We start from the raw sequence: 20,210 nt of genomic DNA on the forward strand, positions 1-20,210 counted from the left end.
GGTAGAACTGTAAACTGGTGTAGCTGCTGCATAAAACAGTATGAGATGCCACAAGAAATTGAGAATAGAACTACCATATGACTCAGATATTCCACTTCTGGGTTTTTATCTGAAGAGTAAGAAAACATAAATCTGAAAAGATATATGCATCCCTATGTTCACTGCAGCATTGTTTACAACAGCCAAGATATAGAAACAGTCTAAGTGTCCATAAATGAATGAACAAAGATGCACAGAGTAGAATACTACTTCCCAATGAGAAAGAATGAAATTCTTCCAGCTGGAACAACATAAATGGACCTTAGCAGAGACATTACTTTGATGACAAAGGTCCATATGGTCAAAGCTATGGGTTTTCCACTCGTCATGTATGGATGTGAGAATTGGATTATAAAGAAGGCTGAGCACCAAAGAATTGATGATTTTGAACTGTGGTGATGGAGAAGACTCTTGAGAGGCCCTTGGACTGCATGGAGATCAAACCAGTCAGTCCTAAAGGAAATCAGTCCTGAATATTCATTGGAAGGACTGATGTTGAAGCTGAAGCTCCAATACTTTGGCCACCTCATGCGAAGAGATGACTCATTAGAAAAAACCCTGATGCTGGGAAAGATTGAAGGCAGGAAGAGAAGGAGGTGACAGAGAACAAGATGGTTGGATGGCATCACTGACTTAATGGACATGAGTCTGAGCAAGCTCCAGGAGATGGTAAAGGTGTGCAGTCCACTGGGTTGCAAAGAGTTGGACATGACTGAGTGACTGAACAATAACAACAAATGGACCTTGAAGGTATTATGCTAAATGAAATAAGGTGGAGAAAGGCAAATACTGTATGATTTCACTTACATGTGGAATCTAAAACAAAACAAGTGAACAAACAAAATAAAACCAAACCAAACTCATAGGCACAGAGGATGGATTAGTAGTTACCAGGGGGGAAAGGGGCTGGAGAGGGTGGGTGAGACGGGTGAATGCCGTCTATTACCACACACCAAATGTATGGTGATAGATGGCAACTACACTTGTGGTCACTTGGTAGTGCACACAGATGTTGAATTATAATGCTGTACACCTGAAATCTATAAAAAAAAAATAAACAGAGCTTTTTCTTTCACAGTATGTCAGAAGTCAAAATCAAGGTGACTGCAAGGCCATACTCCCTGCTGTCTCTTCTAGCTTTTGGTGGCTCAGGTGTTCCTCGGCCCATGGCTGCATAACTCCAAACCCTTCCTTCATCTTCATGTGGCCTTCCTCTCTTCTGCATCTTCTTCTCTTCTGTCTCAAACCCTGCTCTTCCTTTCTCCTCAAGGGACACTTGTCATTGGATTTAGGGCCCATCCCGATAATCTAAGATGATCTCATCTCAATACACTTAATCTGCAGAGATCCTTTTTCCAAATAAAGTATTATAGCATCACAGGTTCCAGGGATCTGACACCTATTGGAAGGCTATTTTGGGTCTACCATGGCTTATAAAGAGAAGACAGCAACTGCCAAGTGTACAATTACACAAAGCTGTAAAAGACTGAATAATCTCTTGGACTTGGATTTTTAACAAAACAAGAGCATGAAGTTTAAGGGGGTAAAGCTATAATGCTAGCTGGTCAGGATTCAGCAGCTTTTCAGGAAAATTTTCTCTGCCACCCTGCCTCACAAGACTTGGAACAACATTATTCCTGATGAAGACATCAAAGACTCACAAGAAGGTCTTTCTGCTTCATGTTCTGATGGTTCCACAACTAAGAGAAAGGCTTCCAGTGCGATCAGGGTCAGACCAGGGAGAACTGCTGGTGTGGTTATTGGTGCCACTGGCCTGTGAGCTGTGAAAGAGCTGCTTGTTTCTCTAATACCTCGAGGAACCTGGGAGCCTTTTCCAGGTGTATCCTCTTACCCTGGAGGCTCAGAATATAGTGAGTAACTTCAAATAGGCCCATTAAAGTTATAATGTGAGCTGACAGCCTGGGCCTGTTATTACGCCACTATGGTTTGAAAGTAATTATGCCATTGTCTCTGTAACTATGAGAGTTGCTCACTTGAAACTGTTCCAGTGTTCAGATTATAGAAGACAGTTGTAGTAAATGCCTTTTTAAATGGCAAGCTTTGTAGTCAACAAGTTAGGACCTCAATATATCTTGTTTATTAGGTTGTTTTTAACTAATTGATAAATATTCTCCAGCTCTCTTTCTTCCAATTTTCCTAATATTTTTTATGGGAATCTACCTGTAACAAACATGAGCTCTGCTCATGGAAATCTATCTCAAGGAAATAATCTAGTAAAAATGCAGGGATAGAATCTCAAGAATATCCATCACATCACAATGATTTTAACAATGAGAAACCAGAATCAACCAAAATATCCATGAATTATGGTCCCTATGTACCTCAGGAAACTTTTCTTGATCCCTCAGATTGTTCAGTGTTTTCATACTTCTTGCTTGGTAGCATATCAAAACCGTATTTCAATTTTTTAATAAAAACAGGCTGTTTTAACGAGTCTCCATTCAATCAACAGGTGGATAACTTAACACTCTTCATTCTTCCTCTGGAAAGCCACCAGACTTCTGCTCTCACAGTCACCTGTTTATGCCAGTTGTATTTGCTATTGTAATTATGTGATTTAACACTGCACTAAGCCAGTTATATATGAATACAAAGAGTAAGTTGTTGTTCTGATGAAAACTGGGCTGAATAATTTGAAAAGATAAAGCATTTATTGATAAAGGCGCGTTGCTAGAGGAAAAATATGGTATTCAATTAGGTATGATGAAGAAGTGAAAAGTTTTAAAGGTTTAAAAGGATTCTGAACCCATATTGTTTAACAAGTGTTTTAGATTCTCCTTCTCCACCTTAAAGATACCAAAATGATTTAAAAAAAAATCAAAAAAACAAAAACCTGATGCATTATGGTCAGGCCAGGACAGTGCCTGTTTATGCCTTTAATTTCAGTGCCCTATCTGATTAGTGGCCCTTTCATTCTCAGAAATGTCCCAGTTTGTATGACAAATTAAAATGTCACTCTAACTATTGTAAACTATGGGTATAGTTTATATAAGACAAGTAAGGTGAAATGCCAGTCAGCAGGCCATCCCAAAGAACTGAAACTGAGTCTCACATGAAATAATTAGTGAATGAATATCCATCTATGTGTTTTAAATTAAGGGTCCTCAAACTTTTTTCTGTAAAGGACCAGGTAGTAATTATTTTAGGCTTTAGCAAGTCTCTGTCCTAGTGATTCGAATCTGCCATTTCAGCACAAAAGCTACCCTAGACCATCTCTAAATGAATGTGCATCACTATGTTCCAATAAAACTTTATTTTGGACATTAAATTTGAATTTCATATACTTTTCATGTGTCACCAAATATTGTTCTTATTTTGTATTTTTTCCAAGTTTTTAAAAATGTAAAAACTATCCTTGACTCACAAGCCATACAAAAATGGGCAGCAGGCTGATCTGGCCTACAACATAGTTTGCTGACCCCTGTTTTAAGTTTAAAAAAATGTTATGTATGTGCTAGGCTGTTCACATGACATTGAATATGAGGGCTTCTATTGTATTTGAGGGTTTCTTTCTACTTGTTTTGCCTGTAAGTTCCATGAGATAAGGGATTTTACCTGGCACTTTTAAAAACACTCAGTAAAAGTATCTCAAATCAAAGAAGTTAAATTATACAACATTTATACAATGGAATATTTTTAACACAACCATTAAAATTATGTTGGCGAGTTCTAGATTTACTTCTAAAGAGGGAAAACCCCAGGTAACACAATAATTATGAATGATATATTTTTAAAAGTGGCATGTCTATATATGTATGGGAAATCATAGAGTAGGCTATACAAAATGATATTAGTTATTATATCACTGCAGTTACTATAGATTGGGGATACTTTAAAATCTTTTTCTTCTTGTTTCTCTGTGATTTTTATTTTTCTCAAATGGATATTCTATGTATGATTGGTCACTGAGGTTTCTTTTTATATTTTGCCCCATAATTCTGGTGTCCTGAAGGAATATGGATCTGATCAAATGGAGAGCTTGGTCTAATCCTGTGTCTATGGTGAGGGGCTGCTGCTGCTGCTGCTGCTGCTAAGTCGCTCCAGTCGTGTCCGACTCTGTGCGACCCCATAGACGGCAGCCCACCAGGCTCTGCCATCCCTGGGGTTCTCCAGATAAGAACACTGGAGTGGGTTGCCATTTCCTTCTCCAATGCATGAAAGTGAAAAGTGAAAGTGAAGTCACTCAGTCATGTCCGACCCTTAGCGACCCCATGGACTGCAGCCTACCAGGCTTATCCGTCCATGGGAGTTTCCAGGCAAGAGTACTGGAGTGGGTTGCTGTTGCCTTCTCTGATGGTGAGGGGCTGCTGCTGCTGCTGCTGCTAAGTCGCTTCAGTCGTATCCGACTCTGTGCGACCCCATAGACCGCAGCCCACAAGGCTCCCTGTCCCTGGGATTCTCCAGGCAAGAACTCTGGAGTGGGTTGCCATCTCCTTCTCCAATGCATGAAAGTGAAAAGTGAAAGTGAAGTTGCTCAGTCGTGTCCGACTCCTAGCGACCCCATGGACTGCAGCCTACCAGGCCCCTCCGTCCATGGGATTTTCCAGACAAGAGTACTGGAGTGGGGTGCCATTGCCTTCTCCGGGTGAGGGGCTAGGAGTGACTAAGTCAGAAGTTGACCTGGGAGGGGATGGGGAAAGTCTATTTATTTATCAGATATGCCAGTTTATTGCCTTTATGAAACTTGAAATTAGATGCTAGTAACTCCTGAGTTCTGTCCTTGAAAAAGAAACCTCCCCACTGTCCCATGAGATGGCTGTTTGCAGGCTATGGTTGAAATGTGATATTTTTCCCTAAGAGCTGTGGAAGGTCCAGGAAGAGTTTTGTTCATTTAGCCCACCAACAAACACTTGATGAGCAACAATCACTAACCAGGTGCTGTTCCAGGCACTGAGGTAGAGAGGAGAGAACGGGATGGACAGAAATTCCTGCCTTCAAGGGATGACTTCCTTGGCAGGGAAGAGAAGGCAATAAACAGATGAACAGATGGATGGAAAAAATGGAAACAGCAGATGGAGGTGAGGGAATTTCATGGTATAGGTGAGCAGGGAGGCCCTCCCTTAAGAGACATATGAGCCTAGCCAGGAGCAGGCGGAAGAAGCCACAAGGACAAAGGCTCCAAGTGGCACTAGCGTCTGAAGGCTTTGAAAGAAGGCCAGTGTGATGGAGGAGATGACGCCGAGAAGTGGATAGCAGACACCTCAGGTGACCATACTGAAGAATTTACTTAGGTGAACAAACTATTCCAAGTGAAATGAGAAGACATTTGTGGGTTCTCAATGGAAGAATGTCATGCTCTGGTTTATACTGTATGATTATTGCTGCTGTGAGGGGGGCGAGGGTATACCATAAGGAGCCCCAGAAGGGTTGAGGGAAGGAGGTGAAGGTGACTCAGACTAGGGTGGAGGAAAAAATGCAGATGATCTTTTATATTTATGAGGTAAAGTCATCAGGACTTGCTTCAGAACTGGATTCAAAAGGGAGAAAATTCAGTTTGTTTTTGTTGGTTTTAATGTTCACAGCTTAATTGAGATATAATTATTGAGACCATACAATCCACCCATTTAAACTGTATAATTCAATGGCTTTTAGCACATGTGCAGAATTGTGTACTATCACCACAGTCAACCTAAGAATATTCTCATTGCACCAAAATGAAACCTTGCAGCCCTCAGTCACTGCCCCTGACTGTACTTTGTACCATATTTTATTCATACTATTTTCCAGTTGATAGACATTTAGTTTATTTCCGTTTTTGGCTACTACAAATAATGTTGCTTTGAATGTTATGTATAAGTTAGTTTCTCTTGGGTATATACATAGATGTAGAATTGCTGGTTCATTATGATAAATCTCTTAATTATTTGAGGAACTGCCTGATTGTTTTCCAAAGCGGTTGCAACGTTCTACAGCAATGTAGGAGGGTGTTATTCAGTTTTAGCATCTCACTCTTGCTGCTGTGTGGAGAAAGAATTGGAGCAAGGTTTTGGGTGGGAAGTGCAGAGATCCGAATGTTATGCAAAAGTGGAGGCATCTTAGTAGGGTTCAAAGACATCCAATTTAAAGTGTCCTTCATCCTATTTTCTGGCAAAAAGATTTCTGTGAGATAGCTGTCTGTACACCATGAATCACTTCATTAAATTAAAAGATTCCAACAGAGAGGGCTTGTTAATACAGATCTGCAGTTTTCAAATCTAAAATCCTAAATCAAACTGGTATGGAACTGTTTAAACATCTGTCCCTACACAAGCTCCTGCAGGCAGGAGGGTATTTGGAGAGAAGCTAAGGGAGTCAGCAGTGCAACAAAATTTCCACAGCTTCAAGCCACAAAAACCCAGGGCTCAAGTGGCAACCTGTTGCCGAGGACTCGTGTGGCAGCAGGCATCACTCTTACTGCTGGGGCCACTGCCCTGGCCTCTCAGTCCAGGAAAGGGCTGGCTTTGTTCCTAGTTGCTGGTTTTGACAACTGAGCAGTGGTCCTGTCCCTCTGCAATTCTTCTAGCTCAGGGAGGGAAGAAACCAACATCTATCAGGCTTATGATAGTTCCGCCTCCGGGGTGAGATGCTCTCCTTACATTCCTTAAGTTAGTGAACCCTCACAACAAATCACCAAGGAAGAAAGGACTACTTTTCTCATTTACAGATAGGTTGGCCCCTTTGGGTGTGAAAGTCAGAAAAGGTATCTCTGAAGAGAGAGCATTTTAGCTGGTAACAGCTACAAAAGGTGATCATTCTAAGAGTAAACCCCTAATTGTTAGCTCTCCAGGTGTCGTCATTTTTATTCACATTTAATTTTTATTTATATTTGTTATATAAATAAGAGTAAGAAGCACCCCTCTAGAAATAAATCCAACTTAAATTCATTTAAAAGATAATCTGGAGTAGAAATTATAATCCTTTTTCCTTAATATTTCTGACTTTTTACTCAGGGACTGTTGTCCGTAACAGTATCTCCCTACCCCATCCCTAAACAATCCACTATTTTCCCCCAACATCCAATATGACTGTCTCTGCTCATGTGTCTCCACAGACTTCAGTAAGGTTCTGGGATGTGGGGAGACACAGTTCCCTTGGTTTGGTCATGCTACTGTGCTGGGAGTGCTGACTCCGACCTCCAGACCTTCCCACAGCAGGAAGGAAGGATCTACGGATAAGAACTACACTGCCACTCAAAGGGCCCCGCTCTCAAGTTAGGATGCTTTCTTGAATGACAGAATTCATTGTTACTATAACACTTCACCACAGTCCTCAAAACTGAACTCATCCTAAGATCTATGTGGCAGGTCTTTAGGAAAACCCAATAAACAAAATCATTCTTCCCCAGTGAACTAACTAAAGTATAAGACCAAGGCATAAGGCTGTTTTGAGATCAAAATATACTGTGTGTATGCTCACTCATGTCTGACTCTTTGTGACCCCAGGGACAGTAGCTTGCCAGGCTCTTTTGTCCAGGGGATTTCTCAGGCAAGAATACTGGAGTGGGTTGCCATTTCCTCCTCCAGGGGATTTTCCTGACCCAGGGATCAAATGTGTGTCTCCTGCATCTCTTGCATTGGCAAGTGGATTCCTTACCACTGAGCCACCTGGGAAGAGTAATATTAGAAAATGTGGCTTATATCCATGGGAAAGCTAGATTGCCGATATTTACCCATCTATTCACAAGCTGAGCCAGGGTAGTTCCTCCCCCTCCCAGAACTGTACCTATTCTTGTAGATAGACGGAGACTGACCATGCTCATCTCCTTGCCATGCAGAAATGCTGTGCTCCCGGAGGATGAGTAAGCATGTCAAGGGCTTTACAAAGAATGCAAACACTAGGGAATCATAAGGCATCACTAATGTCCAGAAGTTGCAGCCACTTGATTTCACCGTAGCCCCTATAGGGTCTTCTGAGACCTGGGAAGACATCATTTTGGAAGGATGACTGACAGGTTCTCTTGGGGTTATTTTACTCCTTATACTTTTAGCTTGGCAGCTTCTGGCACTAAGAGGACTGCTTATTGCCTCCTGGATACTTTTCTTCTCATAACTCCCAATGAGAGGTGGTCTCGTGGGTGCATGGAGTCATGTTTATGGGCTGGGTTCCTAAGATTCAGCCTTCAGTTTGAGGGATGATTGATGGAGAGGGAGCATGTGCTTTCCCACTCATTTTTGTGTTCTAATACAAAAGGATATTTGTTAAACTTGTTTTGGGGGCAAGACACTCCATCCCACCTTGAAAGTGGGAATTGGAAAATCTCTGGGTATGAGGGATGCCAACACTTCTGGATAAGAGGATGTGGAGAAAGTTACAAAAGGAAAAATCAGCTGCAGATTTTTGAGCGGGTGAAAAGCAGAGACTGGCTGAATGGACAGGGCTAGGCAAACCTGCCTGATGCTTTCAATACCAAAGTATCCCACAGGCTATAATAGGAAATGGACGTGAAACCTCCTGCTCTCCCAATTAACTCCTCTGTGTCTGCTCTACTATTTAAATCTTTGGCTATTCTGAACCAGTGATTCTCAACCCTGTGTGAATGTTACAGGTCTTGACGGGCTTTAGAAAACAGCAATGCCTGTCACCTCTCCTTACTTTCTAAGATGGGATCTGGGATCCTGTATGCTTTTTGTTTGTTTTAAACTTTTATTTAGAAAGAATTTCAAACTTAGGGAAAAACTGCCAGAAAAAGAACAGTTCAAAGAACGTCGCACCTACCCTTTACTCAGATTCTCTTATTCTTAACCATCTGTCCCGTTTGTTCTATTACTTGTTCTCTTACTATTTTCTCTATCTTATTTATAAAATAAAGTAATGAAGATGTGTGTGTAGGAATGTAATGTTTGTAGCAGCATTATTCATAGTAGACCCAGAGTGGAAACAATCCAAATGCCTATTAATTGGTGAATATGATCATTAGTATCCATACAATGGGATACTAGTGCGTAATAAAAGGGAATGAATAAATGACATACGATGCTACACCAATTGATGAACCTCAAAACACGATGCTAAGATTTAGCATCTAAGTGAAAAAACCAGGTGGAAATACATGTTGCATTGTTTCACTGACATGAAAAGTCTGACAAAGACAAATTTATAGAGACAGAAAGGAGATTAATGGTTGCTTGGCGTGGGGGTGGGAACAGGGATTGACTACAGATGGATACAAACGACAATGATAGAAATGTTCTAAAACTAGATTACAGTTATGGTGCAACAACTCTGTAAGTTTACTAAAATATATTGAATTGTATGCTTAGATGAATTTTATGATATGTAAATTATACTTCAATAAAGCTATACAAATTAAGCAGTTACCAAAATCAGACAGAAAGGAAGCAAGAACAGGAATCTTAGAAATGAAAATATAATTATACAACTTAATAGATGGGAAAAACTCTGGACTGGACAAACTATTTAGTGGATTGGCAAACAAGAAAACATGATTAAGGAATTCACCAGGATTCAGAGACAAAAAAAATTTTAATGACATTTCAGAATATGGAGAGGCTTCCTTAATTCACCTAATAGCAGTTCCAGAAAAGTGAAAGGAGGTAATGGCAGAAAAACAATATTTGAACAGAAAATCATTGATAATTTTCCAGAATTAAAGAGAGCATATGAGTCTTCAATAGAAAGTACACTCAATACCAATTAGAGAGTTATAATGAAACAGCTAAACAGCAAAATAAACACATGCAAATGCCATCAAGAAAAAAGGCAGATTAGCTACAAATAAATGAAAATTTGATGGGCAGTGAGAATACCAGATCACCTGACCTGCCTCTTGAGAAACCTATATGCAGGTCAGGAAGCAACAGTTAGAACTGGACATGGAACAACAGACTGGTTCCAAATAGGAAAAGGAGTACGTCAAGGCTATATATTGTCACCCTGCTTATTTAACTTATATGCAGAGTACATCATGAGAAACGCTGGACTGGAAGAAGCACAAGCTGGAATCAAGATTGCCAGGAGAAATATCAATAACCTCAGATATGCAGATGACGCCACCCTTATGGCAGAAAGTGAAGAGGAACTCAAAAGCCTCTTGATGAAAGTGAAAGAGGAGAGTGAAAAAGTTGGCTTAAAGCTCAACATTCAGAAAACGAAGATCATGGCATCTGGTCCCATCACTTCATGAGAAATAGATGGGGAAACAGTGGAAACAGTGTCACACTTTATCTTTTTGGGCTCCAAAATCACTGCAGATGGTGACTGCAGCCATGAAATTAAAAGATGCTTACTCCTTGGAAGAAAAGTTATGACCAACCTAGATAGTATATTGAAAAGCAGAGACATTACTTTGCCAACAAAGGTTCATCTAGTCAAAGCTATGGTTTTTCCAGTGGTCATGTATGGATGTGAGAGTTGGACTGTGAAGAAAGCTGAGTGCCAAAGAATTGATGCTTTTGAACTGTGGTGTTGGAGAAGACTCTTGAGAGTCCCTTGGACTGCAAGGAGATCCAACCAGTCCATTCTGAAGATCAGCCCTGGGATTTCTTTGGAAGGAATGATGCTAAAGCTGAAACTCCAGTACTTTGGCCACCTCATGCGAAGAGTTGACTCATTGGAAAAGACTCTGATGCTGGGAGGGATTGGGGGCAGGAGGAGAAGGGGACGACAGAGGATGAGATGGCTGGATGGCATCACTGACTTGATGGACGTGAGTCTGAGTGAACTCCGGGAGTTGGTGATGGACAGGGAGGCCTGGCGTGCTGCAATTCATGGGGTCACAAAGAGTCGGACACGACTGAGCGACTGAACTGAACTGAGGATTTTTATCACCAGCAATTAGTACCTATGGTAAGAGAACACTACCAACACTGTGCCTTGGAAAAATAAGTGTTCAGAAGATTTTTATGGGAAAATAAACAATTGGGAGGACAAAATGAAGACATTTTCAAATGCACAAAAGATTTCTTCGCCCACTAGGACTCCTTCAGAAACAACTATTAACAGATGAACTTCAGACAGAAGAAAACTGAACCAAAAAAGAAGGCCATGGATTCAAGAAAAAAAGGGGGGAGGGGTTAGAAGAATCAGCAAAATATCAGTAAATTTAACTAACTATAAAAATTTGAATTAAAAATGTAAAAGGTAAAAAATCTAGACAACAATGACAAGACAGGAAAGGGAAGGGCTATTAAATGGGCGAAGTATGCAAAGCTCTCTTTTAGGAAGAAAGAATTACATGATAATTTTATTCAGTTCAGCTCAGTCACTCAGTCATGTCCGACTCCTTGCGACCCCGTGGACTGCAGCACCCCAGGCCTCCCTGTCCATCACCAACTCCTGGAGTTTACCCAAACTCATGTCCATTGAGTCGGTGATGCCATCCAACCATCTCATCCTCTGTTGTCCCCTTCTCCTACCCTCAATCTTTCCCAGCATCAGGGTCTTTTCAAATGAGTCAGATCCTTGCATCAGGTGGCCAAAGTATTGGAATTTCAGCTTCAACATCAGTCCATCCAAAGAACACTTAGCACTGATCTCCTTTATGATGGACTGGTTGGATCTCCTTGCAGCCCGAGGGACTCTCAAGAGTCTTCTCCAACACCACAGTTCAGTTCAAAAGCATCAATTCTTCAGTGCTCAGTTTTCTTTATAGTCCATCTCTCACATCCATATATGACTACTGGAAAATCCATAACCTTGACGAGATGCACCTTTGTTGGCAAAGTAATGTCTCTGCTTTTTAACATGCTATCTAGGTTGGTCATATTAGAAAAACTATAGTTAAATATGTATGTGGAAAACTAAACATAATGTTGATAAGTATAGGAATAATGCCTAAAGCCCTCAAACCAACAGTGGAAAATGAGGGAATATAAATCATCTAACTAATCCCATAGAAAGCAGAGATGGAGAAAAAGGATGGTAAATGAAAAGCACAAAATATGATGGAAAAATAAGCCCCAATATATTAGTAATCACAGTAAATGCACATGGATTAAATTCACCTATCAGCAATACAACAAAATAAAATTTATAGAAAGATTAAATATAAAGAGATGGAAAATACGATGTACAAACAACCAGAAGAAAGGTAGCATATCAATATCCATATTGAAAGGGTCTAATTTAAACAACTAGCATGGAAAATGATAAAGCAAGCATGACATAATAAAAATCAACTGTGATTTCAACTTTGAATTTCTATATTCAAAGCAGAATATACTTTGAGAAACACTGCCTACTATGCTATAGGATCATGGATGCTTTCTTCACAGTGCTTGGCAAATAATAATCATGCCAAAATATTAATGGGTGGAGTGACTACCATTACCACGTTATATTCAAATGATCTTTTTATACATTTGTCACACCACAAGGGCAGGGGCCCTATCTTTTTCAGTTGTATGCCATTAATATTGACACAGTGCCTGGCACATAGCTGTTGTTTCTCAGTCACTAAGTTGTGTCCAACTCTTTGGACACATCAGACTCTACAGCACATCAGACTCCTCTGTCCTCCACTATCTCCTGGACTTTGCTCAAATTCATGTTCATTGAGTCAGTGATGCTATCTATCTCATCCTCTGCTGCCCCTCTCTCCTTTTGCCCTCAATCTTTACCAGCATTAGGGTCTTTTCCAGTGAGTTGGCCCTTTGCATCAGGTGGCCAGAGTATTTGAGCTTCAGCATCAGTCCTTGCAATGAATATTCAGGGTTGATTTCCTTTAGTATTGACTGGTTTGATTTCCTTGCCGTCCAAGGGACTCTGAAGAATCTGCTCCAGCACCACAATTCAAAAGCATCAATTTTTCAGTGCTCAGCCTTCTTAATGGTCCAACTCAGTAGGCACTCCATAAATTCAAACTGAGTTCAAGGTTCATCTCTTCCATAAAACCTCTCCTAACTGTTCTTGCCTATAATGACTTAACCTTTGTTTCTACCTCTAGAGCACTCACAACTTGAAATATCCAATTTAGCAACTGATTACAGAGTAGTGTCTTTTCGTTTTTCCTCCAAAATTGTTTCTCTAAAAATATTTTAGTTTCTTTGAAGACAGATAAGATGCTTTATTCTGTGCCTAACACCTCAAATCAATACTTTTTGGGTCGATGTTACTATTTGGATGACTGCAAATTAGATCAGTGGTGCCAAGCAGCATGTGACAAGGCCTCCAAGGAGTATCACCATTTCCCCTTTTCCACCCTTGACTCAAGAGATCACTGTTTGGATACAGGCTCATTTGCAAAAAATGTGGAGAAGTTAAGGGAAGGGCCAGAGAAGGCAGCTAGTGCCCAATTTCAGACCTCCGTGCTCTCTTCCTTCTGGTGAGATAGGGAGGAAAATGCCTGTGATGCCATAAAAAAAGTGGGTGTTGGAAGCGGGAGGGAGACAGTTGGGGAAGAGAGCATGTCCCATACACAGAATCTGGACCCAATGTTTTACTAGCAAGCATGTTATCAGGAATAATTACAAGATCAAAAGGAAACTTCAAGGCAAATAGCTCAATTTAGGCACTGGGGGACCTTGTATAAAAAACAGAGGGATGTTTTCCATCTACATGCCAGGCACAGGAGGGGTGCCTGTCACAAGCAACTCCTAATTGCGAAGCTGCAGGGGGCTAACAAAGGACAGGGTGACATCTTTTGCTGGTCTTCATAAGGAAGGCAGCAGGGTCCCTAGAGGTTCAATCAGGGCCCTGGGATGAGGTAGGAGAATGGGCTGGCTGACCTCCCAAGGTCTTTTGTAATCCCGTAATTAAATGGTGAATCGTTCATTTCCTCATTTACGCTCTGCACACGTCTGCAGCCAGTTTGATAGTAAGTCCCCTGGGCAGCCTTCCAGGTTTAGCGCGGTGCCACGCAAGCTGCTGGCACTCAACAAATGAGTCGAATATTTGCTGAATGAAGGAATAAATGAATCAAATATTTAAATAGCCCACATGACCTCCTCCCCGCCGGTAAAGTACTGTGATGAATGAAATCACAACATTTCAGGCACGATCATTTGAGCAGAGCCTGCAAAGAAACACACATACACACCCCAGCACTGATTCAACTCGATTCACAATCCCACCCTGGGAGCACTGACCACCTGCTCGGAGTGCAAGCTGTAGGAGTTTTTTGGCAAGGATCCTTCCTCTCAACTGCTCTAGGACGGTGCCTCCAGAAGGTCACCAAGATTTAAGGCCGCTTCCCTTCCGCATGGCCTCCGAGACAAAGTTTCAGCTGGGATTTTGCATGGGCCTCCCTTGGGTGCGTCCGCACTCCCTTCCCTGCCCCCGGCGCCCCCGGCGCCCCGGGCGCGTATCTCGCCAGCTCGCAGCGCCTCATCTTACCTTGGTGAGCTGGGCGATCTTCTTGCACATTTTCACGTGCATCTCAGGATCACAGTCCATTCTCCAGCCGGCGCCACCGCGGGCATCGGCTTTGGAGCCCGGGCAATTGCCGGGAGCGTGAATTTTGCTGTTCAGGGCAGAAGCCATCGCTGAAACGCGACCGGCACTCAAAAGGCTTTTGCTGGCTCGGGTTCTCGCAGCCCACGATGTGCACGTGCTTGTGCGCGCGGGCGTGTGAGCTTGTGGGTTTTCTCCGGAGAGGTGGCACTGCAGTCCCGCCGCCTGCACCGCCACCTGGCTCTTGCTCCCCCTGGGTGTCCTCCTCCCCGCTGTTCGCGCGTCCACCCTGTCTGCCCCCGCGCTCTCGCTCGCTCGCTGGCTCTCCGGGCACCCGCACCCTGAGGAGAGGCGCCGAGGACCCGCACGTGCGGCTCGTGATTCGCTAGCCGCTCCCGGGCCGGTGCGGGTCTAGCCTGCAATAAGCTTTCGAGATGAGGAGTTGCTGGCCTCTAAGAGGTTTTCGTTGGCCGGGCGCCGCGCTCTGGGACACGTGGGTGCAGCCAGGCTCCGGACTCAGTGGCAACGGCCCCCGCCCGTGGTAGGCATCCCAGGCCAAACAAGAAGAGCCGGCTTCAGCCTCGGGCACCTGGGGGCGTTTGATCTGGGGAGGGGACTCTGGCGAAGTGCTGTGGGCGAACGGGTGGCGAGGGACGGGGCACATTGACGGGTGCCCTCAGCCAGCTACTCCGGAGCCTCCGATCTCGGCGCTGAGGGCGGAGGTTGGGAGGTGGGGGGTGGGCGGGGGCAGGATGCCGAAAGGGGCGGGGTGGGGAAAGCAAATTGGGGCGACGCGAGGAGATGGCGGGGACCCGGGTAAACGATTTGGGCCCCTGTCTAGGCTGAGGGTGGGAGCCTCCCTTCTCCCATTTTAAGGAGGAGCGAGGATGTTGCGGGAGAATTGCCGGAGATTTACCAAAGGGAAGAAGCCAAGGGGCTGCAGAGAAGCTGGTGACGGAAATCTGGACAAGAAATCTGGGTATGTAGCAAGGGACTCTGTGGTGTAGGGGGGTAGAGGAAAAGTCAAAGACAGGGGTAGACAGGATGATAGCAGGTGTGGGAAAGGAAGCAAAGAGGAATGGAGTAGTAATTGGGTAACAGATGGAGCTGAAAGTCTAAATAAACAGTTCCTAGGGAAAGTGAAATGATTCATCCACACACGTGGCCACCCTCCTCCCGGAACCAGAATCCTGTCGTCTTTCGCTTACCATACAAGTGTGTTGTATCAGCAACCGAATATCATAAGCCACAAAGCCACTGACGATGTAATTTTCCACAGAGGTAAACAACTTTTGATAAAGTTCTGATCAAAAAGGCTATTTAGACCACCCCCTCCCCAATTCAAATAGAAAACAGAATGCCTGAAAATCAGAATCTCTGCCAGGAAGCTAATGTAGACTCTTAGTCCTATCTTAAATACCAGAGTCAAAAATCTCTGGAGATGAGGGTCCAGAGCCCACATTTTAAGTGACCTTCCTACCTAATTCCATATTGAGAGTATTTTCTGCAGGGTTTTAATACATGCTGAAATTTACAGGAATTCAACCACTTTGTTATTTCTAAGACACAACTTAATTCTAAGTTCCTTACTCTCACCCTATTACTTTACAGTAGGCATGGCCAACCTGGGTTTTGGTTCCTAGTTTACCATCTAGGTTCCCTCTGCAGGACAACCACCCCTTCCCCAATTCAGTTAGAAAACAGAATGCCTGAATCAGAATCTCTACCTGGAGGCTGATGTAGACTCTTAGATTACAGAGTCAGTATCTCTGAAGATGAGGCTTCAGAATCCACATTTTAAGTGAGCTTCCTACCTAATTCCATATTTAGAGTATTTTCTGCAGGGTTTTAATACATACTAAAATTTACAGGAATTCAACCACTTTGTAAACTAGAGGAAAAATACCCATTTTGATCAGAACTTTATCAAAAGTTATTTACTTCTGTGGAAAATTACATCATCAATGGTTTTGTGGCTCATGGTAGTTGGTTGTTGATACAACACACTGGTAGGGTTTCCCAGGTGGCTCAGTGGTAAAAAATCCACCTGCCAATGCAGGACATGCAAGAGACACAGGTTCAATCCCTGGGTCGGGATGATCCCCTGAAATAGGAAATGGCAACCCACTCCAGTATTCTTACCTGGAGAATGCTATAGACAGAGAAGCCTGGTGGGCTACAGTCCATGGCATCACAAAGAGTCAGACACAACTGTGCAAATGAGCGTGCACACACAACACACTTGTAACTGCCACATTCATGATGAATTAGCCAATATGTGCAAGCATCTGAGTACTACATTATGTCATAAAGTTCATCAAGCCAGAGCATTTCTATATTGAAATACATATTATTTAATTATTTTGCTTTCCTTTTACTATACTGATAATATTTAAAATGTGTTTACTAACTTGAAAAATTGTCTATGACTTTCAAGATAATAACATGAATGTTACAGAAAAGATAATACTGGGTGTGAAGAGGATTGAGAAACACTGCTCCCAATGATCTTATACAGACTACAGTTTAGTAATACTCCTTTCTAATTCCAAGTTTTAGTTATTTAATAATGATCTTATTAAGTCTGGGGTATATTATACTTTCAACTTTATAGTGGGAGACAGTGGGGAAAGCAGATTCCCTTATCAGGCTTTGTTGGATTGCAATTAAGGTACCATGAGCTCGTCTGTCTTGGAAAGAGTCCTTTGCAGTTTGTGGAGGTTTTCTAGCACCGTGACTAGTAGGTCTTTTCACACTATCAGGAATCACATAGAGGGCAGAAGAGGATTAAGTGCTTTGTCTAATACAAGGCATTTATTAGTCCACTAATGTGATCTTGGCATTGCACTCTGCTCTTTGCACATGTTTTCACCCCTACTAAGGCACTTATTATCTGCATTCTACAGTCTAGAAAATTGAAGCTAAGGGAGGCTAAGTACCCAACTGTATACAGCTAGTAAATGGATCTGGGCTTCCCTGGTGGCTCAGACAGTCAAGACTCTGTCTGCAATGCAGGAAACCGGGTTTGATCCCTGGGTTGGGAAGATCCCCTGGAGAAGGAAATGGCAATCCACTCCAGTATTCTTGCCTGGAAAATCTCGTGGACAGAGGAGCATGGCAGGCCCCAGTCCATGGGGTCGCAAAGAGTCAGACCCCAGTGAATATTCCCCCCTAGAAACACAGATAAAGAACATAGCTCTTAGCAAGCCGTTAACCAGGCATACTTGCTTCTGCACATTTCTAACAGAGCAAGCACGTATTGACTCTAGGAATCCCCCATCCTGCTGAGCCCCTCTTTCAACTTCAACTGCGGTTCTTATAACTGCATGTTCAGAAGTCAAGATTGCTTCAGCAGACAGGACAAGACTGCATAACCCAGGATTCAGGTGGTGTGGTCCTCCTACCTCCCTGGCACTGTATTCTAAATGTCTTAATCTTCACTAATTTACTTCTGTTTAAAAGTGGTTCAATAAATTATGGGATTTGAGCATCTTAATTTGAGTTGTAAGGATTTCCTGTCCATGACATGTAGGATAGAGTACCTGAATGGTAATTTAGTGTCTGAATAGAGTGCCAAAATGGTAATTTGGAGGTTACCATTGCATCAGGAAAACTTTCTAAACGACATTATACATGGATCTTTGCACAGATGTGCAAGTACTTCCATAGGAGTAATTCCTGGGAAAACCTGACTTTAAAGAGTAAGCAAATTTTAAGTCTTGATATATTTTCTTATACTGTTCTTCAGAATAGTTATTCCAAATTACACTCACTAATAGTGTACAACAATGTGTGTTTCCCATACTCGTACCAACAGTGTTGCTAGTGATCTTGAAATATCTTCTGATTTAAAAGGTGAAGTGTGTCTCCCCTCACCATTTGTTTGATTACTTGTATTTTACTAGTAAAATAAAATCAAAATTAGGGTTGGTGAAACATTTCTACAAATTGATTGGTTGTTGGAATTTAACATTATTATTTTTTGAATTAAACTTTTTGTGCACTTGCTTTTGCCTGGCTTTCTTCCACATGTTGAAGTAACTTTCTAGACCAAGATGGAATTGCTACTTTGCAGGGTACCACATAAGCAAACCAAAACTTAGATAACTTCTGTGTCTCTGTAATGCTCTGCATGACCAGAAACATAGTATATGTATCTCTGGGCCATCTGAGCCACCAAGGAAGCCTGCTCTCCACTTAATGGAAACAAACAAAAAAAATTTTTTTAACTGAATTAATTGTTGGTAATAGGGATGACCTATGGTTGAATTTTTCAACCTAACCAAATCATTTTTCAATTTCCCATTCTGGAATTGACCACTGTCTTTGTTTTGTTTTTTGTTTATTCTGTAAGGTCATCTTTGGTGTCTCTGCAATACAAATCAAAGTATCACCTAGAATATGCACATGGGATTTAGAACTTTTCAAATTTTGGTAAACATAAAAGTCATCTTGATCTTGATAAAAATGAATAATTCTGACTCCCTACGTTAGAAATTTTCATTCAGGTTTCAGTAAGGCATCTTAAACAATCATTTCAGTGATGCTGGTATGGATGGTACCGGGCCCCACTTGAAGAATTGCTTTAATGTCCTAAACAAGTCTTAATAGTTCCATTTATGTCATCTTGCTTTACAATGTCCTCCGCATCCTTTCTCCTATTCACATTCTATTAGCCTTCAAGTCTCAGCTCAGGCTGAGCTCTGAGGGAGTTCTGACCAGGTGAGTCAGGTCAGAGATGCTCTCTCAGAGCTCTCATGGCAGTCAGTGCACAGCAAATGTCTCTAAAGTTTGATTCCACAGCCTATCAGTAGAAACTTTTTGAGCATCCATTCCTAATAATGTATTTCTTAACCTATGATTCAGTATTGTTCTGTACTAATATTTTATATATGCTATTAAAATACACACAAAAGAGACTGCTAATGGATGAATTAAAGAAAATATGACAAATTATTATTAGACAAAAATTTTGGTATATTTTATTAATATATTATAATATTACAGTATTTTAGATGAAGCAATTGAATTGAATATGCTTCAACATTTTACAAAATTTTGATTTTATTATTTTGTTTAGTTGCTAAATTGTGTTCGAATCTTTTTTGACCCCAGGGACTGTAGCCTAGTAGGATACTCCGTCCATGGGATTTCCCAGGCAAGAATACTGGAGTGGTTGCCATTTCCTTCTCCATTATCATTTTAGGCTATTGTAATTCTGATGTAATTCTAAGTTCAGTTTCAACATTGATTTTAATAGCTGCTATAACTGAAAACATGTGAAACTTCACAGGTTCAATGGAAGGATATCATTAAAGGTATTTACTAAATTATGGTTATCAATTTTTCAATCCCACATACCGATATTCATAAAGGATTTTGCTGAAATTCTGTTGAAATTTAGTAAAGTTATTTATTCCCTGATCAATTATCACAAGCTAATCATAAAATTTTGCATTTATTAAAAATGTATTTTAAAATAGGTAATGTATCCATATGGTACCATATTCAAGAGTGAAAGATGAAAAGCCTTACTTCCACCTCTGTTTCTAGTGACTGGTTCCACTCCTGGAGAAGCAACAAATTCTATTCCTATATGAGCATAAAAAGCATGTATATATTTGAATTCCTGACACCTTTTACACTTACTATCATATTGAATGAGGAATTCCTACATCATATCCCTTCTACATTCCTTAGTCTTATTTTATCAGAATTTGAATAGTATTCACTTAATATAATAACTATATAAATATGGTGCATGGACTAAAGTGTGCTCAAACTTATTCCTACTTTTCTTATACAATCATTCTTTTTTGTCT

At 41.5% G+C, this 20,210-nt stretch overlaps 1 protein-coding gene across 4 annotated transcripts in view; it reads right to left on the reverse strand.

The window, feature by feature from the left end:
• Positions 1-14,692, reverse strand: part of FAM184B (family with sequence similarity 184 member B) — a 119,016-nt gene extending 104,324 nt beyond the window's left edge. For all 4 annotated transcript variants that reach the window (XM_070372180.1, XM_070372179.1, XM_070372178.1 and 1 more), the window contains exon 1: positions 14,332-14,692. In XM_070372180.1, coding sequence (XP_070228281.1) covers positions 14,332-14,478 — 147 coding nt within the window. In that variant the 5' untranslated portion in view covers positions 14,479-14,692. The remainder of the gene's footprint in view (positions 1-14,331) is intronic.
• Between the last annotated feature and the right edge of the window lie 5,518 nt (positions 14,693-20,210).

This window comes from Bos mutus, chromosome 6, assembly GCF_027580195.1.
Source record: "Bos mutus isolate GX-2022 chromosome 6, NWIPB_WYAK_1.1, whole genome shotgun sequence".
In the NCBI taxonomy this organism is placed as follows: Eukaryota; Metazoa; Chordata; class Mammalia; order Artiodactyla; family Bovidae; genus Bos; species Bos mutus.